The sequence below is a fragment of the Numida meleagris genome, chromosome 4 (assembly GCF_002078875.1).
Source record: "Numida meleagris isolate 19003 breed g44 Domestic line chromosome 4, NumMel1.0, whole genome shotgun sequence".
NCBI classification, from domain to species: domain Eukaryota; kingdom Metazoa; phylum Chordata; class Aves; order Galliformes; family Numididae; genus Numida; species Numida meleagris.
In genome coordinates, this window is record NC_034412.1 from 74,959,996 (window position 1) to 74,984,616 (window position 24,621).

General features: G+C 40.4%; 1 protein-coding gene across 1 annotated transcript; it reads left to right on the top strand.

The window, feature by feature from the left end:
* On the top strand, nucleotides 14,432-24,562 carry LOC110399165 (amyloid beta A4 precursor protein-binding family B member 2-like). Its single transcript, XM_021397424.1, has 6 exons — nucleotides 14,432-14,589; nucleotides 16,976-17,063; nucleotides 18,114-18,197; nucleotides 18,676-18,791; nucleotides 19,596-19,775; nucleotides 20,326-24,562. The coding sequence occupies exons 2-6, from the start codon at nucleotides 16,979-16,981 to the stop codon at nucleotides 20,491-20,493; spliced, it is 633 nt and encodes a 210-aa protein (XP_021253099.1). The 5' UTR covers nucleotides 14,432-14,589; nucleotides 16,976-16,978; the 3' UTR covers nucleotides 20,494-24,562.

Genomic DNA, 24,621 nt, shown 5'->3' on the forward strand with positions numbered 1-24,621 from the left:
TTAGAGGGAAGAGAAAGATCCTGTGGTTTTATTAAGTAATACCAGTTGGCTTGTTTTTTTAAGTACAAATCAGTTTTCCTTTCTACAACAGTGGATGTGTATAAATACATTAGATAACCCTATGTATGAAGTTATTTTAAACACCGATCAGTCAAAATACAGATGAAGATCAAATGAATTGTGTGAGTTAGTATTTTAGATAATGAAAGTGTGTGCCTGTTGGATGTCTCTGGTGTTAGTTGGGTTGTTAAGAGTCTGCTGGGTGCCCTGTTCAGCAAGCTGTTCTGGTTTGCCATTGGAGTTGCCTGTGTTTCATGACATGAAGTAAAACTGTGTTACTGTGGACAACATTCTGATCTAATTGACATTAGAGTGCCTGATATTGATTCAGCCGTCCTGTGGAGCTTTGATTTGTGGCAGAGTGCAGACTCTGCTCCACTGTAGTTTAAAATAGGTTGAGATGGGTGAAGTCAGGCCAGGTCAAAAACTTAAATTTAACAGTTCTAAATCAGGAAATGTCAATTCAGTAATAAGTGTTCAGTTTAATCTCCTCCTCTTAGAAAATGACTGCTAATTTGCTGAATTTGGTTTGGTATCTGCCAAAGAAAATAACATATTCATTTTTCTTGTTGTATTGTATTGTAATATTAAAGTCTCCTCTACGTGCTTTAAGAAGTTTCCAAATTGACATGCTAAACTATCTTTGTGGCTGAATTGAATAATTCTTTAAAAATTAAAACAGAAAATCTCATACCCAGCTGATGGATCTCAAACGATGATCTGGTGATTTGGGGAGGATGTGGCTTGCCACTCAAAGTTCTGTTCCGGCTGCCAGAAACACGTTCATTTTCCCTAACAAGTCAAACATAACATTTCCCAAGGAGAGGGAGAGCGATGGCCTGCAGCGGGTTAGGAAAGCCCCCCAGGAGAGGAGATGCCTGGGGTGGCCATCTGATGTGGGAAGCTATAAAGGACACATCTCTTTCATCTCAGTTACTGTCATTTAATGTGCACGGGTGAGAGAAACGGTGAAGTGACCTGGGATTGCTCTGTGATTATTTGTGGAGAGGGCTTGAGGAGCATCAAGGAGCCAGCTTGCCTGTCAGGTATCGATGTGATGTCTAGCACCCAAACCATCAGTGTGATTTAAAAATTCAGAGCCTCCGGTCTTAAGAGTAGAATTCAATTCTTTCAAAATGTGAATTCATTTAATGTGGCAGGCTGCCTCTTGTTTTCTTCTTTAAAAATAGAACCTGACTGGGTTATTGCAGTCTTCATAATATATGAAGCAACAGAAGGCTACATGAAGCCTTCAATTTTTAAGCAGAAATCTTCTTTGCCACCAGTGGTGAATTGCTTAAAAATTGATGGCACAATCTGGCCCCCAGCGAACAAGGGATTTCTGGAGAGGGTGAGCTGTGCTTTGTTCCATCCTTGTGCTGTGGTGAGAGGCCCAGAAACACAAGTCCGCAGTCTGTTGGAATAGTCTTGATACCCTGTGGAAGGCAAAAGACCTAAGGATCATTTATAGAAAAGGTTAAGGATTTACTGAACCCTTAGAAATATTATAAACCACTACCATTTTCCTTTCAGTGAAAGCAAACGTATTTCCCTAATGGCATACAGCATACATAAGTGGAGGACAACATCATTTTCTAAGCAACAGAGAGACCTCCAAATATGCAAAAAAATGAAGGCTGCTCCCTTTATTTGTTAATGTTATGTTGTTGAGGTGCAAGTACGTTTTACATAAACATTTTGCTGCATGGAGTGCTACTGTACTTTGTAATCACAAACTAGAAAACCAGCGTAGTGCCTCTTCCGTGCCTCACTGGGTACACATGGACAAGTATTTACCAACTGTAAATAAAGAAGAAAGGCTTATGCCATACATCATTATTTTTATCCAAGTAAAATGTGTTTAGAAATAAAATCTCCAGTAACTGAAAGCAGTGAAATTTCAGTTGGTCATTATCTCAAGAGAGACAGCCAGAGCTGACTGCTGTGTGCAGTCCCACATGAGCTGTCTGAGGACTGGTGGGCTCGTGGTGTGGGCAGCACATGCCAGCTATATCTTTTTCTGATCTGCTCAAAAAAGCCAACGGGGGAACGTGCAGTCAGCCAGGCTCCAGGGGAAGCTACGGTAATGAAGATATGTAAAGTGTTAACCTCTTTATGCTGTTAGCTGAGCATGTCAGTCACAGAAGTGGTCAGGCTGTAGATTTAAATTCACTGTACCAGATCCAGGGAAGTACTCATGCTTGCACGTGCATTGTGGTGCCTCTTTGCTCCAGCCTCTCTCTCTTGTGGATTGCTGGGCCCAAACTGGTTGCAGAAATTTAGGCAGGGCCTCATGAGTGTTGAATGGAGGGTGTGGTTTGGGAAGCAAGGAGATGCCACTGAGCCTCACAGATTACTCACCTGGCAGTAGAACCTGCATTACTCTTCAGCTTGCCCAGGGATGCAACTTCCATCAGTTACTGCTGTGCAAAACCCAAGGTTTTTGGGGATAAGTGAGAAGGAAGTGTACATTTGGGGCTATCCCTGGAAGGGGTGCTCCTTTCTCGCATCTCTGCATGCTCGAAGGTCATGGGCTGTTTTCCGTAGAGATTTTGGTCTTTTCCCCTTGGAAATGAATCTCAAATACTGTGTAGCAACCCTGACACAACTTTCTAAATATCATCTTCTCATATTATTGTCAGGCTCTGGCTTGACCCTTATAACCCAATCAACTTAGAAAAGAATATAGAGCTCCATACTGAAGAACATACACAGCTGCACGTAGGGCATTTCTGACACTTTGAGCCATCAGTATAATCTGCCATGAAACTGAAAACTGAAAACATGGCTACTTCTTAGCTTTGTGGTGCATTTTTTAGTGGGGATTTTTTTTTTTTTTTTGAGCTTAAACATAAATCATTCAACTGTATTTGAATTACCAGAATGCAAAGGGAATGCAGGCAAATAGTTTTGTGTGAAATTAATTCATTAATTACAAAGCACTCTGTGAAGAGCTACTGAATTAATTTGAAAGCTGTAATTAACTGGTTAGAAGCAGGCTGCATCCCCACTTGATGTGTTTGCATCCCACGGTGTGAGAGTCCTACAACCACAGCCCAGTTGTTCCTCATTGCCTGGGGAAACCCAGCAGCCGAACTGCTCGAATTTTTCTGTCACCTTTCTGTATTTCCTCCTCTTCTCTTTTTCTGTGTCTTCTCCTGCATTTGCAATGGTGATTATTCTGTACAACTGTACATTGCATAATGGTAGAGGAATTAACAGATTTCACTTCAAGAGTTTGCACCAGCAGGTCATGTTTTGTGTTTAATTCTGCTATGTTCAAAATCTGCTGTCTTAAGACATTTCTTCGCTCTCTTATTTTTTTTTTTTTCCTCCTAGTACATTGTATCTAAATTGCTGAAAGATTTGTCCAGTGAAAAACTTTGTTCTGAGAAGTAATCACTGTTTGTCCACTTCACATAAAGCCAGTGATTAGTGCATGGAGAAACTGACTATGTTCTCCTGGAAAGTTAAAATAATTATAATTATATTATGATTATCATTATCAAATCAGCATTGAAATACAGAATCTAGGGCTGTCTGTGCTCAAAAAATCTTTCAATATTTGCAATATTGAGACCTACACTTAACCTCTTACATTATAAAGTGTTAGCAAGAGGCATGGTGAAATCAGTGTTGATTCTGCAAAGCCCAGTACAAAGCCCATGAAGCTGAAGCGAAGGTGTGAGCGGGGTTTTGGTTGAGAACATCACTGCAGGTCACCACTGGATATAGAAAAGGAGAAACTGCCAAGTTCACCACTTGGAAGGAAGCAGAGCAGAGGGATCTGTGTTATTTCTTCATAATGAGACTGTGGCTTACATTTCCACTGTAAAGTGTCTGAGAATGTCCATTACAGAAATACAGATACAGATCTTGTGTCCAACTTAGCTGCTTTCACTAGCTACCTTGTAGAGTGTTTTGGGCAATGAAGATACACCGCTACTCTGTAAATGCTGAAAACAGTAATACTAAGATGAAGGAGTCTGTAAGTAGGAAAAAAAAATCCATTACAGGATCAAAAAGTAACTATAACAATTATTTAAATGGCTGAATCAAGCCCTTATAGAGCAATTTGTCATCAGCTTCTCTCAGGAGCAGCCTCTGTTTTCTTTTGACAAGGAAAATAGGTCAGAGATGAATTGTGCTCTAAAAGCAACTGTATGCCAGCAGCTTAAGGAGTTGCTGCCTTTCTTTCTACTGGGAACTTGGCCTTCTGTGTAGAGCAAATGAGTGAGCCCAAGAGAAAAATGAAGCCTGGATTTGTTCTTAAATATAGAGATCAGAAACTAGATCCTGCAATTGAAGAAATTAAAAAAATATATTAAGGAGTGTGAAGAAGCAAGTCACAAGGTTTCATTTGAGAAAGGTACATTCATGCTTGAGGCCATTTTCTGTGTGCTGAAAACTGCATGCCCTACTCCCTGGCAGTGGAGAATGGCAGCCAAGATGCCAGGGCAGAAGGGCAAAGTGGTCTTTCCTGCTTGCCTCAAAAAAATTAATAAGTAAATAAGCTAGGGAATTCCTGAGTACACTTTATTTTTGTGCGCACATTTCACACTGTTTTTGAGAATAGTCCTAGCACACATTGGCCATTTGCATTACTAACACTTGGTGGCAGTCTCTAAAGCATCCTGGAATTTGGCATCTGTTTGCTTAGGTATGTTGGAGTTTGTGCAGAGTATCTTACAAGTTTAATCAGTGTATAATATGCACATGCTCAAGAAGTGCCAAAAGAAAAATACTACTAAAGTGTTTGAAGGAAACTCGGGAGAGAGTTCATGTACTAAATTTTGTAGATATTGTTGTGCTACCTTGGTAAAACTGGGAGATGTTTATGATCAAAGCATTAATAAAATCAGAATCATTTTGCCAAGGATGTTAAATTCTGTTGGCCACCTGTGTTTACTCTTGTGGCATAAATGCATAACTTAATGGAAGTAAAGTTAAATGAGGGAGGATAAGAATCATAACATCTAGAGCATCAACAGTTCTTAATGTCATGCACTACGAACTGCATCTGTCAAGCTTACTGATTTTGTTTTGGGGTATTTAAAGGAGATTGAATGTGTTTGTTTTTCTCCAGCAATCTAGGTACTAAAAGGGCAAATATCTTGATAAAATGTGAATTTGTTCTCTAGGAAAATATGACAAACAGGATGAACCGTGCTTGAATATTCATATTTACTGAATGTTTTATTTTTTGATCTAAAACAATTTTAAGCTATATGTGTATGTGTGTGTGCTATGTTTCTAAGGCATTAATATGAAATCTTAGCAGAACTCCATACCTCATAGTTTGATATTTTCAAAGTGTAAAAAATGTTATCTCTAGAGGTCTATATAGGTCCCCTTTGCATAGATACTGCCACTAGCTCATCTCAAATGTCATTGCTGAAGTAGATGCATGCTTCTGTTAAGCCTGAAGTTTCAAACTCCAGGCTGTGGCATGTTTTTTGTGTTGTAAAAATGTGTTTTAAAAATACAATCCAACAGTTCCTTTAAACATTATATAAGTGCCACCATTTTGCATAAGGCTCATGGAGCTGGTATCCAGTAATTAAACCCTTAGCTATGTACATATGCATCTGTGCACAGCTTCTGCTCCCACATTGAATGGGTGCATTAGCTAACCATATGCACATTTAGTTAAAATCTGGCTTAGAAAGGCTGCCTTTATTCTGGATCTACTCATTAAGTCATTTCTAAGCAACAGATCAATTCCTGTAAGCTTCACAAACTCACTGAAGTGAGATGTCTTAACAGGATTCAGATCCCTTCCCTTCACCGTGCCATCTTCAATCCTGCCCTTAAGTAGGAAGGGTGATTTTTCCACTCCACTCTTTTTTCTTGGTCAGAACTAACTTGGCTGATGTAGGGGCCCACAGGTTTGTGTGCTGCACCTGAATCGTGCTCAGGTGGTCACTGGAGGTGAGCTTTTACAAGAGCTGAGCTCTGTAGTGCATGGGGAGAAAGGGGAGTGGAGGATACTGTTTGCAAGGACCTGTTGGAGAGCTGGATACACAGATGTGCTTTGCAGCAGATGGCTTCTCAGCATGTGTCTTGCATTAAAAGTTGTGGAAAGCAACTTGAGAATGGTGGTTACCCTCATAGGGACACCATTGCCATGTGCATGAAGTGCTGTCTTGCTCTCGGGGGGGGGGGCAGGGGGGCGAGAAGCAGGCAGCAGCCCATCTAGTTTCTCAGAGCGGTTACTCCTTTGTGGAAATGTCACGCGAAACCACATACTGTCTTTACCTGACACCTCCATACATGCATGGTCCTGTGCCTTCCTTTGCCCCACCTGAAGCAATGTCAGGCTGGTGGGGAGCTGTGTCCCAGCCAAGGGGCTGCAGCCCCAAGCAGGGGAGTAGTCTATCCCTGTCCTTGAGGACAGAGAGTCAGAGTTTGCTGCAGTGCTTCAGGAATGAAAGTGTCCAAAGATTTTGTACTTCTGCTATCAGCTCAGTGCTTGCATGAGGAGGTCACCTAGGCTGTGACTCCCACAGAGCATGGAGCAGCACAAGAGAACTCAAGAGTTTGAGCTTGTGGAAAAGGCATTCAAAAAACTCATGCAGATCTGTATACTCCTTCAATTTAAACAACGTGAAGTGTTCATAGCCTGAAGAATTATTTGTTTGTTCTCTCAGTGCTTTTAGTTGTGCATTTGTGTGCTTTAAGTAGTGTCATTTTCGAAGGAGGGTTCATGCACTTTGTATGTCCATTTATGCTTACCACTTACTACTTCCCCTATCTGTGTGTGATATTTTAAGCTCGATTACCTCCCAGTGCTGATATGTCTGTCCTGCCTCGCTAAATTCAGCTGATGCTTGTTGGCTTCATTGCGTGTTTCCAAAAATACAAACTTCAGAGCAACAGGATTCAACCAAAATAAGCATTGAAGGCAAATAGTTGCAGGATACTTAGATACGCTGTGCTACAAACAAATAATAAATATTAAATGTACAGCACTTTTCAGCTACTCTGTCTCATCGTTTGCTGGAACTCTGTCTGCATGAGTGCTTTCTAACTTGCTCTTTCTCTTTCTTCATGCTTTCGTGGATTCAGAGAGAGGTAAATGATTTTCGTTTTCCCATTATTCTTTGTGTTTATCTTTCCAGCATGCACCAAACAGTGCTCAAATCAGTTTGCTTGTGAATTCTGTCATTCAGAAGCTCAACTGCAATGAGGTGCATTTATGTCTCTGTCACCTTTTCAGCTTGCTGTTAACAGTATTGTCAAGTTGAACTGTGTGGTTTTTTCCAGGTCCCAAGCCCTTAAGTACTAGAACAATTTAAATTTATGTTATGCTGTGGATTTTGATATTGGCTTCTGGTGTTTGAGTTTAAAGTTTAGACGCTGTCGTTCTTTGCATTCTGAAATGAAGGAAAGTTATATTATAATCTCTTCTTTATGAAAAAAAAGAGTTATGCTAACTGCTAGGGACTTTAAGAACTAAGTTTAGCAACAGTTGGAAATGATATTTACTTCCAATTTTTGGCATTTGATTTTTTGAATGCAGCTGGGTTGGTCACTTGTCCTTGGAGTCAGATGAAAAGTTGTCACCGGCACGTTTGATTTGTTTGGGTGCACAAAGGGACCCTTTGGGATTCCTGACACTGCTTCCCGCTGGTGGGAGCACACACAGCAAGGCATTGTAGTCCGAAGCTCTGCAGCACAAGGGCTGCAGCCACGCCAAGGCCTCCTGCTGATAGAATCATGTCTCACGGATGAGGCGTGGGTTTTGTTTGCTCTTCTATATTGTAAGGACTTGATGCTGGGACTGGGTGGAAGGAATGTGGCTAAGTGATGGAAGCAGACGCTCAGGTTTTCTTTGTGGAATATAATCAGAATGCTTTCCAGGCTTGACTGGTTTTTAATCAGTTCTTTAGGCAGCATTGGCCTAGGGAAATGTTTGAACTTTCTTCATTATGGCTTTGCAATCTAATGTAGATTTCATGCATGTAGGAAGTGATGATCCTCCCAGACTAACGCTAGCAGAGGTGTGCTGCAAGCAGATTCGTGGGTAGTGTCTGTGCATGATTGCTTGTTCTCTGTCTGCATAATAAAGAGCAAAGGAGAACTAGTGAGCGTTGCTTATAAAGGGATTCTCAGCGGAGAGATTAACTGTTCTAGTGCAGTCTGCTGTCTTCTTCACTTAAATGCGTAGTAGTGCTTTGAGCTCAACTTGGTGTATTTCTTTATTAAATCTTTAAATATTCCCTGTAAACAAAGGCCTGCATCTTCCAATTAGATCTGGAAGATAGAAGCATTGTTAGAAATATCTAACTACTAATTTGTCAAAATTACAGGATCTACTGTAGAGAGGCTGTTTAGCGGTTCGTAGGCATAATAACACATTCATCTATTTTAAGGAAATTTAGTATTCACAAAGAGTGCTAGACTGGCCATCCTGAGGAGTTAAACTGACAGTCTTGATGCTACAAAGCAGAAGCAGCAGCTCCAGTGGACTTGACAAGTTGCTTCAATTTATGTGTTTTTTCCTTGAAAATCGTGCTGTGCAGGGTAGCCCCCTGCCCATGCATATTTCATTAATGTTGTGAAGCAATTAAGCAAAAAAAAAAATTCACTGTGAAAAACTGGTGGCAGTCAAAATGTCAGTGGCCGTTGTTTCTGCTGGTTTTCATAGGATCTGTCCCTGAAGCTCTGTCTTCATTTCAGTTTATCTAAAAGCTGGGCTGAGGCCTAAGCTGCTGCTTGACTTGTCACCTTGCTGTATCTGCCCAGCAGCTGAGGAGCAGCCATGAGCCCATGGTGGTGACCCCAACAAACATGACAGGCTGACCTCCTTGTCTTGTCTGTGAAAGCAGTACTTTAGCCACGGGATTCATGAGGTGAGACTGGGAGGGAATACTAGCATGGAACAAAAATCTTAACTCTACGCTATTTGTCAGTGCACTTTGTTGACACAGTGAATAGATCAAGATCTTGACTCATGATGTGACCATGTAAATCTGTGGTTCTCTGGAAGGGTGGAACGTAGCCCTTGGTATTAAAAAGGAGCATGGTTTGTAGCATCCTCGGAGCCATGCTTAGGGAGGCATGTAGGCCTGTCCCCTGCCCTGCATAGTGAGGCAGTGGCCAGCACTGGCACATGGGGAACAGTTTCTGCAGCTGTGTCAGGTTTAGGGTGTTGGAAGGAAATTAGAGTGGAAGTTGTGCAAATGATTTCAAGCCTGGAAGTGCTGGGCTCCAGAGGGCTGAGTTTTGGACATGCTGGCTCCATGAGGGTTTGAACAAACTAACTTGGATGTGAACAGAACGGTGGCAATGATAAGACTTCAAAGAGTAACCAGGAGGCTGTGTGTTTTAGGGTTGCCAGATTAAAGCCTCTGAGTATTGCACAAAGCTAGCAAGTGACGTTGTCAAGAAATGAAGCACACTCAGCCTTTCAGCAGGGGATAATTTGCACTATGCATTTTATGCATGAATTAGAAAAACAAGCTACATTGTTCCAGTGCCCTTTGAGGAGAATTTAATAAATGCAGAACTGATGTATTGCTGCAAGGGTACACTTTTTTTTTTTTTTTTTTTAAGTTCTGTGAGGACAGAAATAAGAAAAGACTCCTAGAAGTCTCTGTCTCCTTCAGAGAGGATCTTAACTACCTAGGCCAAAAACTCACAACCTAGATGTGTAATGGTAGACATGCCTGCCGTACTGGGTTGGAATTGGACAGCAGGAACCCTGCAGGCTGAAACTGTTGGAGTGAAGAATTGCAAAGCTTTCATGCATTTTTAGAATTGCCAGAAGATCTTTTAATTTTTGTAATGTATCTTTAGTGCATGGTTTCTTGCACCTAAACTTGCTCGCCATTTGCAACACTAGAATACTTGGGTCTTGGAAAAAGCCTCATGAAAGACTGGTCTTGTTGGTGTTAATATTTATTCCCTTTTCTTCTCATGTGACCTCTCTCACTTTCCTTGCTTTTTTTCCTTCTCTGCTCATTTATTCTGCTCTCATGGACACTATGTTGTCTGTCCCACTGTGTGTGAATAGCAGCCTCCTGCCAGATGGCTTCTGACCGCACTCTGCCATTGTGGCAGCTATTCTCCCCTTTTTTCTTAGTATCCTTTTTTTCCCACAAATCTCTAGGCAGCTGTCTGCAGTAAAGCAAAGCAAAATCGGAAGGCTGTGGGCTCAGGAGCCCATTTCACTGCAGCCCAGCAGGGTGTACTCTGTGATACCACAGACACAAGGCACGCATCCAGTGCACACTGGTATATAAACAGTCATTTTCTGGAGGCACTTTTGGGTGAATTTGAATCAATTTTAAGCTGAGCCTAGAGGATATCATTTTCTTCTTCAAGGATTCTTGCTACAGTTTGTAATACATAAATCTGTAAAGCAATTTACATTTTCCTGCATATGTATCATTTTAATACAGTTGTTCTAAATAGCTGCAATTCAGTTTTCATTGATAAAAGTAGACATTTCTTTATTTCCGGGTTCAAGGTTAGGCTTTTTTTTCTTTTTAAGGGTTAATACAATTCTACAATCCTTTGGAAAAGTAGGAAAAGGCAATGGAGGATGTGATGCTTTTTCAGGCTGTACTTAATTGGGATGTCTCCTAGGATGGTAGCCTAATAGTGGCAAATGGCCATGACTGCTATTCAAACAGAACAGTATTAGCATAAATCACATTTAGTGTGATTATATTCATCCAGGGTTGAGCAGCTAAGTGATGCCTAGCCAGGTGTTAAATAGGTATGGCTATCTAAGTTCTAGTCAATTACTGTAGACATTTGCCAATTAAGGAGGGTAAAGGAGCAAATAAAAATGAAATTCCATTCCACTCAGCACCTTGCATTGTCTTTGCAGATCTCTAATTGCTTTTTAAAATGTCTCTCAGTAGTATTTTAAACTATTCAGCAGAGCCAGTCTTACCCACTTATGCAACAAAATACATTTTCCACCTATTTTCTGGTTTTCTGGCTTTTTTCCAGGCTACTAATTTACACCTAGTTTCCATGTCCCAAAAGATACTGGTGGATGAGGTACTACATGTGCAAATGATTAATAAATAATCCCAGTGCCCCTTCTCTGTAATGCCATACCAACAGAAATGATCTGCTTGTGTTGTGAACTTTAAGGAATATAGAAATGAAATACATTGTTCTCCCACTAAATGTCTTGCTGCTCTCCCTGCTGACATGAAGGGGATTTTACTGGGAGTTGTGGTTCAAATCTTGCAAATTTCACATGTGCCCACATCCTGTGGAGAAGGGCAAGACTCCAGCTGGATGAGATGGGATCTATTCATTCTGTGCTATCTTTGTATCCTGCCCTGGGTTTCTTAATGGCTTCTCAGTTTCTTCTTTCCCTTGTTTTCCCAGCAAGACGTGAAGGCAGGCGAATGGTGAGGTATTTGCCCTTTTCCATAAATTTCTATTGCAAGCACGTTACTCAGCACTTCTTCATTATCAAAGGGACTGGTTGCCCATAAATCTCACTTAAATGTTAATCAGCTTCAAGTGAGCTGCCATAGAATGAAGGTTTACAAAGTAAGCGACCCAGAAGGGATCTGAAGTGAAAGAGGCATCAGAGAGCAGTCTTAGGGTTTACTTGGTATTCAAGGCTTTGGACAAATAAATTGTTGCCTTCTGGTCCTGTGTAGGAAAACGTTGCTCCCAAGTTTTATTCTGTTAGCCATGGTTTTGGGAGCAGTTACTATGGAGTGATCAAAGCCATGTCCTGCTTCCCCCAGAGAGCTCTGAACTCCCTGTGTCTCACAATGCCAGACGCCAGGCTGCACCAGGTCCCTGCTGCCAGCCTGCCCACTGGGGTGCTCCTCAGAGCGTGGCAGGTAGGTGACTTCAGGAATTAAGGGAATCAGAGGTATTGTTTGTGCTCCGTCAAAACAGAAGAGGATGGTGTGCTTGCTAATTTTGATTGATGATTTGGAAACAGCTGGTGCTGGCAGGGTTGTGCGTGATGTACTACCACCAGTTTTGAGGAGCTTGGATTTCCTTCTCTGCCTCAGCAGGATTACAGATAATCATCTAAAGGTTTATGCATGTTCACAATTTCCATATATAATTAGCTGATTTACTTTGTTCAAGCTGTTCAGGTACTTAAAGTGAGGCACTGGTGTGTGTGTGTCTGAAACACCACTGCACGGGCTTTATTAGCTCTCAGTAGTCAAGATTGATGTGCTCGCTGGCGTTTCATTTGCTGCTGTAATTGCGCTGTAATTTCACACCACCTTGCTTATACACGTGTCCTGTTAACGCAGGAATATTTACTGTAGCAGCAGGAGCAGACACCACAGTCTGAGGCTGAGGCCTCCTGGCTGCTTGGTACACACAGCATCCCAGGGAAGGGCTGTTTCTCCTGCTCCTTCAGGCTTAGTGGGATTTCAGAGGGTGGAGAAAATACCTGGGCTAATGCCAGGGCAAGCAGTAGGAGCATGAAGACGTTTGTGGTGGAGAGTGCTAGGTGACCTGCATGTGGAGGCTTTGGCTACCAGTTCTGTCATTTTGCCACTGAGTGAAGGTCAGGCCAGCCATTCTTAGGCTGCTAGAACTTGGTTTTGGCTGGCAATGCAGTATGTCTTCCAAACCTCCATGACTTGCTTTGTCCCATCTTGTTTTTCATTAATGACAGGTTTCTAGCTGATAGCTTTCAAGCTACCAGGAGGTGCAGGTTATGCTCTGTGTCTGTGCAGCCCCTCACAGGGGATGGTCCCAACTCATCCTGATGCTGCACAGTGCTCCTGGGGCTCTGGGTTTCTATTTATTTAAACTGGGATCTGCACAGTGCAGGCAACTCAGCAAAACAATGCAGGGTAATACTCCTATTCATCTTGTGAAAGAACCTGTAAATCATTCATTTACACATCCTCAAAGGAATACTATTGATTTGAGGTTAATGCTTACAAATAGTAATAAATAGCCATGCACTCCAAAGGAACAGGCCTTGATCCAGCAGTGAAGTGTGTGTGTAGTAGGCTGCTTGCTAGCCTGCACCTAAGGTCACAGCCAGCATGTTTGTTTTGCATGCAATTCCAGCTGGGAATCTCTATTTTACTTTGAGTGTTCAGGCAGGAGGAAGCCCTTCTAAAGCACGGCTTCACATGTGTAGAAAAAATGCTTCAGCTGTTCCCAGGATACTCAGTGTCTCGGTGAACTTGCAGTGCAGCAAAATGGAAGAAGGTGCTGAAAGGTTCTTGTGGATTGTGACTGAGGTACTTGGGAGTGAGGCTGGAGCTAGGAGACCTCCAGACATAATAGACAGCCTCTTCTGGGGTTATTGCTGTGGGATTTGCCACAAGTCATGAGCCGTTGGGTTAAGACATGCCTATGTCATTCCTCCAGCACTGTCCCTCTGTAGGGTGCCTGTGTCACACGTGCAGACAGAGCAAAGCCGAGGAGGAGCTCTACCCTGGCAGGGGGCAGCCACCACCTTTGTTGTGAGGATTCACCACTGACACAACCTAGCAATGACAAACTAAATATAGGCAAGGTATTGAACTGCAGGACAATGCTCCTGTCTGCTGTGGGGCTGGAAGTCCAATTCTCAATCAGCCACTGGCATCCTGGCATGCCTTCCTGTGCTACAGAGCCAGCCTCAGGTTCCCCCTTTGTGAAGGGGTTCATAAGCCTGTATCCCAGGGGGTCATGAAGCAAATTAGCACTAGAGGGACAGAGTGATAGGCTCTTAGAGCAGAGACAACCCTGAACACGATATCCAAACAGAATGTGTCCAACCCTGGTGCTTTCTTTACATCATGTTTATGCTTTGACTTCAGAAGAACTTCAGCACTTAAACAGCCTGAGAACAAGGAAGCATCAAGCTGCCTTTAGAAAGCTGTACTCTGTTGTGGCAACTAGTCGGGACAGTGCAAAAAATCTCTTTTGTAGGGCACCCTTGTTTAACTTTTGAAGAAATAAAGTCAGATATTTAGGCTAATTAGAATGAGCAAAGCTCAGCAGGTTCACATCTCCCTTATGCAACCAGATCTCTAATTACTGTCTGCATATTTTAAACACTTTTATATAGTCCTTCAAAATGTGTTCTTTTTCTCCCTAGACCACCGTTTGCCATCTTTTCATTTTTTTTAGCATTTAAAAACTGCTTGTGGTTTTTGTCTTATTCTGTAATTCTCTCTCTCCTTTGTCTTTAATAAGTATGTATTTTTCTATGTATTTACAATTGCTTTTGGAGTTACGGGCGTTAAGTTCAATAAATTGCCAGTGTTAGGAAATTGTAATGAGCTGTTTAATTATCTAGATTAATCATCAAAGCTTATATATTTTTCAGAGGTATGCAATGTATTAAATTTGTAGATCTGCTTTGTGCTTTATTCTCGAATAGCTGAAACATACACATGTTAAAGGAGGGCTGACTGTAGGTATTACTGCTTCTAATGTGTCAATTAATTTTGTTTATGCAGAGACTTTGCATATGTGGCAAGAGACAAAGATACCAGAATTCTGAAATGTCATGTGTTTCGATGTGACACGCCAGCAAAAGCCATCGCCACAAGTTTACATGAAATCTGCTCAAAGGTAAGTGGATGTAAAGTCAGGTACACGAGTCTGTTGAGAGATCCCTCAGCATAATACACACAGTCAGTGACCTCACACTGTTAGCTTTATTATTCCGGCAGCTAGAAGTGATATAGAGAGTTTGTAAAGGACACAAAGGAATGGGAGTAATGGGAGGATGAGCATTTAGATTTGAGGATGATGAAACTTGCTTTTGATTGAGAAGTGTATATACAGACTGAGAGTCTTCTTGAGTAATAAAGAAGTTGTATGTTGAAAATGGAAAAAGAACACACTATTTCAATTAATGATAAATGGCCATGTGCAACTCTGTAAATAAATTAGACCTTGTTTGAATGGTACTCTTCAAGCAGGACAGACATGAAAATAGATGATAACGTTATACTGCCCAGTTAAAACAAATCAGGGAGAAGAGGGAGAGTTAAGCTGGCAAACGATAGAAGGATCTTAGTTCCTGCAGCAGCACTGTCTGTAATACTGGAGATGACTGTTCTCTTCAGTCATTTTACCTTTATCTGCCACCATTCCCTGCTTATTAGTTTTGATTGTCTTGCATGATCAGTTCCTGAGTGTCCTCTGTACGGTCATGTCATGTATTGCTGGGACAGCACATCTTTTACAGCTGAAAAAAACGTTTGAAAGGCTTTGTAGGGAGATACTTAAGCCAGAGTGATTGAAACTATTTTTATATCTTTTATTGAGCTATGGATTTGAGGCCACATTCACCTTTTTTAAAATATGCTGCTCGTTTTGGTTATCCTTAAAACCTGTCATTGTACCAGAGGAAGAGTAGACCACGGGGACAGAAGAACATGAGCAACCCACCCTTGTAACTTGTCCCTCCTCCTGAGTCACAGCTCTTCTAGAAAAGCTCATTATTAAACCCTCAAGTTCCACAATTTTCCTGATTTATACATGCCTGTGTGTGTTTGCTTTTTACATTTTGTCTTCACATTAGCAAATGTAGGTCAAGGATGTCAAGTTCCCTTCTGAAGCCAGTTGTGTAGTCTAAACATTTTTCATTTTTTGCAATGCTGCAGACGTGCATACTGAATTAGCGATGTTTCACGCCAGCAAAGCGAGAGGAGGCAGTCTGGCACTGCTGGAAGGCGGGTGGGCTGCCCAGGCTGGTGTTGGGGCTGGGACTGGCAGGGGCTGTGCTGGATGGCACTGGATAGTGTCACTGCAGCGGTGGTTCACTGGAGATGCCTGGGCCTGGTGTCTCATCTTCCTCCTCCAACACAGCTCGCACAGATGTTTCTAGCAAGTCTAGCAGGGAAAAATATGTCCCTACAAAAGCACAAGATCAAGTAAATGCACATGGTATCTGACTTCTGCTGTCAGAAAGGCAGGAAAGCTGTCATGTAATTGTGACATGAAACTCCTGGCAATATTGGCTCATAGAGCAACTGAGCATTTACAGCTACAGCTAATAGTAACAGAGAATAAAATAGAATAGTGCTGTTGAGCAGAGCGTTGTTCCTTCGTAATTCAGCAATAGATGCAGTCCTGATTCAGCAAAGCACCTGGTATCTGCTGTCTGCCACGCTTGACCTCTTTGCTGAGCCAGGACTTCTCCCTAAGCTGCTGGGTATCATTTTTCATTCTCAGGTGGGAATACTGCCATGTGCCCCCGTAACAGATAATACTTCCAAAATACAAAACCTAGCAAAAAAAAAAAAAAAGAGAAGGGAGAAGGGGAAAAAAAAAATAAAAAGAGAAATTTACCAGAAGTATCTTCAGACCAAATGTCGTTTACTGGAACTCTAGTTATCTCTATAGCTTAATTACTATCAGTAGTCATCAGTGTAAAGAAGCAGATAAGAATGTTTCATATTTTAGCTTTGAAAAGCCTCCCTTAACTTCCCTAGGACCCTTCTCAGTCGTGTATTTGTAGGGAATAATCATGCAAAGTGGTTGTTTTGAAGTGTTTTCATCTTTTGTTAGTATTTTGAGGGAGGAACATGTTGCATTTTGCATGGAATTTTTAATGCCAGAAGAAACATAAATATGAAAGAAAAAATGACACACAGCAGAAGATAGATCAGAGAGGTTCATGAATAATAGACATACTTCTCTCTGTGTTAAATATTTGTGTTTCTCGCTATATTACTCCTCCCATTTTTTCTATTGATAAAAATGGCTGTTTTTTTAATTCTTCCATTCTTCTTTCATCTAGTCTTGATTATCTCTGAATTTCAATGTGTAGATAAAGAATGGTGAATAAGCCATAGGCAAGCTGAAGTTATTTATGAAGAATAACTTGTTTAGTCATGTGGTTTCTGACTAATTTTGGAAATTAGAGTTCTAATAGTAGATTTATACTTGGAGTTACTACTGTATGACATTTTTGAAAAAGATGCTGCATTATCGCTGTCTTATTCAGATTATGGCTGAACGGAAGAATGCTAAAGCTGTGGCTTGCAGTTCAATGCAAGAGAGGACAAACGTCACCCTTGATGTTCCTCTGCAAGGTACTATATGTCCTTGGGATGGTGCTATTTTAGATATGTTTTATTTCTGGTGCTGTTTTTGACCAAGATGGAGCGTGTTGGTTGGAGAGTCTTTTAACCACTGCATCTGACTGTGAGGTGGTATTGTATTAAACGTTTTTATGTTTTGATACTGTTTACAGTAACACAGTCCTGCTTAGTTATGTCAGCTTGTACGTTTTGTCTTTTATTTTAAAATACAAATTTTGTAAACGCAGTCTGTCTTACTTGTGACTACTTGCGTATATTGTCTAGTTCATATCAAAGTACTTCTTGAGACTGCACGAATCAGCCAAATTTGCCCTACAAGCAGAATATGCTTTAGTTAATCGCATGGATTCATGTAGGACTGCTCCTCTCAGGTTTCACCACCAATTTTAGCAGCTTCCAAGGCAAAAGTTGCAAGTAGGTTGTCATCCACCTTGAGGGTCTTTTGCACACTCTACTACTGCATGGCAAAAGAAAGTTGCCCTTGCATGCCTTATTAGTCAAAACTTAATAGCTACTGTTTTGAAAATTCTCCAGGAAAGCAAATGTACTGTGTGTTAGCTTTACAGGAAACTAGGGGCTTTCAGATCCAGCAGTTCATCCTGATTACCTTACTCCTAATCCATACATCAACTTGTGTAATTTTCTGCTCAGGCAGCAGTATTGATTACTCATAGCTTGTGTTGAACATATTGAAATGGATGATATTAAAAAGATTCCAGATTTTACATAGCTGTGCAGTGAAAAATAGGTCTGTAGGTCTCAAAGGCACATTCATTTATAGATATATATATTCTAATATGCTAGTAGTATAATGTTACCCTATTTTTAGTGTAGATGAAGAATTAAATGATGCTGCATTCTAATTCCCTTAGAAATTATTAGGCATTAGTCTTGTCAGAGGGAGTGGAGATTTGTTTTAATTAGTACAATACCTTCAGAGTATAATTACTTGATAAACTGTTTTAGGTTATTGATGAAATGAAAGTCTTTTTCCAAGCTGTGAGTAGCAATAAATAGAAATCTGTATTTGTTCCCATGCAGTAGATTTCCCAACACCAAAGACAGAACTGGTGCAGAAATTCCACGTCCAGTACCTGGGAATGCTACCTGTAGCTAAACCTGTGGGTAAGTGTTAAATATTTGCGACTTCAGAGGGAACTTGAATAAACTCTTAAGGGCTGGATTCTGACTAGCCAAGTGTAAGTAAGCACATGATTTTGGAAGGGGGGCAGTTCCTGAACTTCAGAGTCATAAGAGCCAGACATGAAAACGTCTAGTATTCAGCACTTCAAATAAATACGTGTTGTGCAACCAGAGTACTTTGGGAGCTGATAAGAAAGCATTTTCTTTTTACTGCTTTCTCTGAATATGAGCTCTGTTACTAATGAGGAGGGCCTTAGAGAACTGAAATGGTATGGCAGCTAAACAAGATGCTATCCCTTTTTTAATATGCCAAAGGCACCTGTTTTGCTTCTGGAGATGAAGAAAACCAACTTCAAAACCCATCATCAAATTCATTTTACTGAGTTCAAAACAATTTACTACAGTGTACTACTATGTGAAAATAAAATTGTTTACTCATACACATTTTCTTCTGTTTTAGGAATGGATACTCTGAACAGTGCTATTGAAAGTCTGATGGCTTCCTCTAGCAAGGAAGACTGGATGCCAGTTACCATGAATGTTGCTGATGCTACTGTCACGGTCATCAGTGAAAGAGTAAGACAGACTGTCGTGTTCAAAACATGTTTAACACAAGTGTTGAAAACCAGGAACGCATGAGCATTAGAAGAAAGTGTTCACTTTTACTGGACTTCATTTGCTTATTTTGCATTTTATTTATTTGCAGGGTTGTGAGTATAACTGTTTTATAAAGACTGTTACTAGTGTCAGCTTGGGCTTTATTTACCATTCTAAGCATGTCCTTATAATTTATAAGTAACCTTTAGATGCTTAAAACAAACACGGTATTATCCTTTCTAGAAATCTTGAGCCTAAAATGTTGTAGGTTAAGCCCTAAGAAGCAATTGTAAGTTCTAACCTGTATTTCTTTATTCTTTCTATGAAAGCTAAGAGTAAGACTACAATTTGTGTTTCCCATCACTGTCCTTTTGTAGAGCATTCTTCATAGAGATTAATAAAATGAAACTTGAAAAGAATGTTCCACATCTGCATCTGTTGATTAAGTCCCAAAGCCGCATCTCTACATACCAGTCATAGGCGACTATCCTTAGAAGTCACAACAGCCATGCATTTCTGCACAAAACTGCCATACCCATTTTAAACATGCAGCACTGCAATGCACAGTATGCTCAGTGCTAGGGCTCAAAGCGCTTGTGTTCTGCTGGTAGCCTAGAAGGAAAGATCCAGCCCAGGCCTTTGCACACCAGGTACATACAGATTGCAAGAAGGAATTTCACAGTACTGCATCAGTGTTCTCTCTCTGTTTAATCAACCTAACATTGAAAGTAAAATTTCGTGGAGTATCTGACAGTAATGAACAATCATTTTATTCATAACTAGAATGAAGAGGAAATCATGGTGGAATGTCGTGTGCGGTTTCTGTCCTTTATGGGAGTGGGCAAGGATGTTCATACATTTGCCTTCATTATGGATACAGGAAACCAGCATTTTGAGTGCCATGTGTTTTGGTGTGAACCAAATGCAGGCAATGTATCAGAAGCTGTTCAGGCTGCTTGTATGGTAAGTGACTTTCCTGAAATGACATCTAATAGTACTTAGATTTTCCACTACCTCAATATATGTATTTCCAAATTTGCAGTTATTTCCCAAGATATAGAAAGATAAAACTAGAAGTTTGGATTCTGATGTATTTAGTAAATTAAAAATAAGCTTGAAATGTCAATTTAGTGAACTATGCCCCTTTAGCATCTGACCTGTGAACTCAACACGTGTGTAAGATCTGTTCTGTAGTTACAGAAATTATCTAATGCTGGAAGAACATTTGTATGTAACCCAGTGACAATGTAGTGAAAAGTAATCCTTGTTGAAGAAAACTTATTTTTCAATTTTCAAAGAGCTGTTGCTATGATTTAGTATCTGTCATGTGCTAAAGAACAGTTTCTGCTAAAAGGCTAACAGACCAATGTCTGATGAACTTCATCAGGGATGTTTGTCGCAGTCAGAATGGAAGTTTGACTGTATTTCATGAGAAAGTATTTTAAATGTATTTTAAATGCACTGAAAGTAATGGCTACAGTGAGGATTGCAGAATGCTTCTGCTTTGTTGCAGTTACGGTATCAGAAGTGCTTAGTGGCCAGGCCTCCTTCGCAGAAAGTTCGGCCGCCCCCACCACCTGCAGATTCGGTGACCAGGAGAGTCACAACCAACGTAAAGAGAGGAGTGCTGTCCCTCATTGACACTTTGAAACAGAAGCGCCCAGTCACTGACATGCCATAGCTGCATAAGAGAGAAGATTCTCCTAACGTTTAACTGCGGATAACAGTAGCTACACTAAGGAAGATGAACTGACGATGTTTGGCCTTCCATTCCAGACTGCTGATGCTTTGTCTTAAGAGAATTTATCCATATCAAAGCAACGCTAGACAAGCATGTTCTCTTGTTCTTGCCACCATCGTGTGATATGAAAAGAAGCATGAATAATTTTTTTTGCTGTCAGTGAGTTACATCTTGAGCAATGGAAGGTCTGCTTGATTGTAAATACATGAACGTTACCTAAACTCACACAAAGAAAGAATATGGCCACGTCCTTCCCAGTGAACTCATGCTAAGGTCCTTGGAGTGAATGATGCTTGAGTTGATAGTTTCACCATCTGGAGCTGGATTTGTCACAAGCCAATCTTAAAAGTCCTACAGCACTTTGGTTCTCAACACTGGAGTAGATTCCAAGGATCAGCTACCACTGAATTACTGTAGATTAAATACCAAGTTTTATTTTTTACAGAACTAACCTGTTAATTTTAAATTGTTTGTCAGCATTGGTCTGCCTGACATTCATGTGAATCACTGTCATTTGATCTCTGTTTGTACATTACAGTTGTAGAGAGGAATTGTTTGATACCAAACCAGTGCTGAAAAATCCAGAATTGTTTTCAGTAATTGAGTACAGGGTGATCCACTGAAGCTTTTCATCTTTAAACATACAGATGCACATGTTGGATGTTAAATATGTCGTCTCAAATTGTCATTAATTCATTGAAAATACGGTTTGTTCCACATAGGGCTCATACTAATCAGGAAAGAGTTAGTCAGTAATTTTACTGTCTTAAAACTCTCACAGAAGCAAAAATGTTACAGACGTTTTCTATATGAGCGTTTGATCAAATGTTCAATTCAGCATCGGGTTGCACAACCTCCCCCCTCAGAGTTTGCTGCTAAATACTTAATGTGCCACAAAAAGAACAATTGTGTTTCTGATTTTTAACAAATTTCATTGACAATTCTTTTAATGGTCTGTGACAAAATAATGAGAGTTGTTTTCTGACAGGATGGTGCTTCAAGCGGGGCAACTTCATTTCACTACTTTTGCTCCAAAGGTCTCCTGTAATTGCCTTGATCCACACATGACTGCACATTCTGACAAAGTCGGCACAGTAATGCCCCTTTAATATTGTGACTTGTGCTGATCTTCAAATGCAGTTGCGCATCCTTCTCCCTTTGCCATCTTCTGTTTAGACCCGCAGATCGGTACAAATGTTGGAAAAGGAACATTAAAGATATTTTTAACTAATGTTAAAAATGTTTTGCCTCCATTTATATATATGTTCCAAACTGTATCTTTCTCCCAAGTCTGCAAATTTGGTCATGCTGTAATTTTAAAAGAACGTTGTCAACATTGTTTTTACAAGAACTTTTTTTTTTACTTTACTGTGCCAGAGATTGTTATAAACAAGATTGTTATGAACAAATAATTATTTTTTTCTTATTTAAAAAAGTCAACAGCAACACCTGGGCAAAACACCTTACAAATACAAGGGGAAATAGTGATGATTCAAGAAATGCCTGTGTTGAAAATATAGAAGATCTGTTAAAACAAATTCAGTCTGTATGTATGAGCGAGTGTAAGGGAAGGCTAGCCATGCAGCTGCGGTATTCTAAATGGAGCTCTCTAGAATACCCTCTAAGGAGCTGATCCTCCACTGTGTTCAAGAAACATTTAGATGTTATACTGAGGGACATGGTTTAGTGGGAAATATTGTTGATAGGTTGATGGTTGGACTGGATGATCTTAGAGGTCTTTTCCAACTTCGGTGATTCTATGATTCTATGATCTCAAACCTCTGCATAATAGATTTTCTGCACCCAGGGCAGTGAAGCAATTCTGTCCCATCCCAAGTCTCACATTCCTGTGGCCTCCTTTGGACCAGCTCCATTGCTTGTGCAGTTGGAGAAGTCCAATCTGCGTAACGTGAGTAAACTCCGAAATAGAGACATCAGCTAGGCCTCTGAATTTAACCCAGCTGGCCACGTGGCTGTGCAGATGACAGGAAGAGCAAGAGGGGAGGGGAGGCAAACCACCTCCCCTTTCAGCAGTCGCAACCTTTAAACTGACTGTGAAGCCAGACTTCAAAGCATGGAGATGACAGCTTGTGTACTGGCTTATTCCTGTTTCTCCAGTTTCCAGTACTGATCCCAGTTAAGTCTGACAGGAACAGTGTAAAAAAAAAAAAAAATCACTTCTTCTCGTGACTGCTATAAAATGTGGTGGCTCACAATATGTCATTAAGCGAGATCATGAATTTGAAGGATGTTTCCTTATTCATCATAAGACTACTGAATCAAACTTTGTTTTACATACCAAAAATATTTTGACAGTAAAAACTCCAGTAATAATATAATCAAGTAATAGTGTAATCAAGCTCAGCAGTTTTATCCACACAGTACTGCTTTTCCCCAAGAGAGACGCAGACCATGTTTAAACCAAACCAACACTTGGGAAACAGCAGTGTAAAGGTGAGAACCTGTGTCAGGAGGCTTTACACATCTGTGTTGCCAAGGCTCTGAACACAGAGTTTTCACCGGCAAAATGTGCAACTGCAGGAAGGGCTGAGGGAAAAGAGAGAGAAAGGTATTTGAAAAACTGTATGTCCCCTGAATTTCTTGTCTGTTACCAAAATGCTGTTGATTTTGCAAATATTTAAGTAGCGTGCTTAATGGGCTGAATGTATTTGGCCTTTTTGCTGCAGTAGTATTCCTGAGTTTCTAAAATGTTAAATATACACCCAGGTGTTTGCAGAATCAACACCTAAAATTGCAAAGCTCGTTGTATTCTTTTGTCAAACGACATAATGAGATCCTCTTTTACAATGGCCAAAAATGTATGTGTGGCATACGCGTGTCCGAATAACTACCACTGTTTTATTTGATGTTATAGCAACCCTTCAGTTATCTATGCATTTTTTATAATACCTAGCGATTCTGTAAGCGGGCTGCCATGTGTTCACTACGCCTTGTATGTCTGATGCCATATTTTAAATTAACCTGTTAAATACAGCTTGAAATATTTTTATTTTATTTATTCTATTTTTACTGAAATATCCTGCGTTATTATGTCGATGTATTGTCTTTACTGGACGTGATCTTGTAACATTCTCTACTCTGTATACTATAGGTTGCCTTAAAAAGGCAACTTTGTAATTATTTGTAGTCACATTTTTATTGAAGTCTGTAGAAAAATCATGTAAAGCGAAGCTAATTTCTTATTTTTTTCAATGCAAGTAGTAAACTAGAGGTAAGTATCACGCATCAGTCACGTCATTAATGTGCTCCCTTGCAGAAGCAAGGAGATTTATATTCATGATTGAAAATGAGAGATAAAAGCCTTTCTTTGGAAATCCACAGTGCTGGCTGTAGGTTTTCTTTAAGACACTTACTGTTTGTTTCACTTGAAGGGGAGAAAAGGGGTGTGGGAGTAGAAGGCTACAGAGACAGCCTATGGGGACTTTGAATAGAAATAACAAAAATTGCATGGAAGAGGCATAGAACCCACTCACAGTGAAATGTGGTAAACATTGTGCGTGGAGACACCTGTGCCTATTGAGGTAACATGCCCTTCTGTGACAAGAAGAAAAGCTGTGGAGTGTCTGACAGCTTATGCTGGGTCTGTGTCATTTCCTAAGAGTTCTGCATCCCTTTGGGTTTTTGTTTTTTTTTTTTTTTTAATTTTATCAAGTATTTCATAGATTATTATTTTACTAGGGCTGTAAAATTGTTAGTAAAGCACCCGTGCTAAACAGTGCTTTTTTATTTCAGCAGCTTATGTGGGTTCAGCCTTTAATGCCATTATTCCTTCATTAGGCAAGTTAATTCATACATTGCTAAAAACTTGTGCTGCACAGTCAGCAAAAGTAGGTTGGATTTATTTGGACATACACCCACTGTTTATTAGCAGAGCTCAGTCTTGCATAGAGCACCCAATTGATGCTGACAAGGGCAATTTTCCCTGCTGTTGTCCACTTCTACACATTTAAATGTAATCTGTTCTGAGAATAAATTTAGCTGCATAAAATGATTGTCTCAACTGTTACTGGTCCATGGAACTGGGAAGTTATTTCTTTTCTTGTTCTA

Bases quoted from the DNA above. Each gene is read 5' to 3' on its own strand.
- LOC110399165 (XM_021397424.1), top strand. From the start codon at position 16,979: ATGGCTGAACGGAAGAATGCTAAAGCTGTGGCTTGCAGTTCAATGCAA. The intron at 17,064-18,113 runs GTACTATATGTC...GTTCCCATGCAG, and splicing joins CCTTGATGTTCCTCTGCAAG to TAGATTTCCCAACACCAAAG. The intron at 19,776-20,325 runs GTAAGTGACTTT...GCTTTGTTGCAG, and splicing joins CTGTTCAGGCTGCTTGTATG to TTACGGTATCAGAAGTGCTT.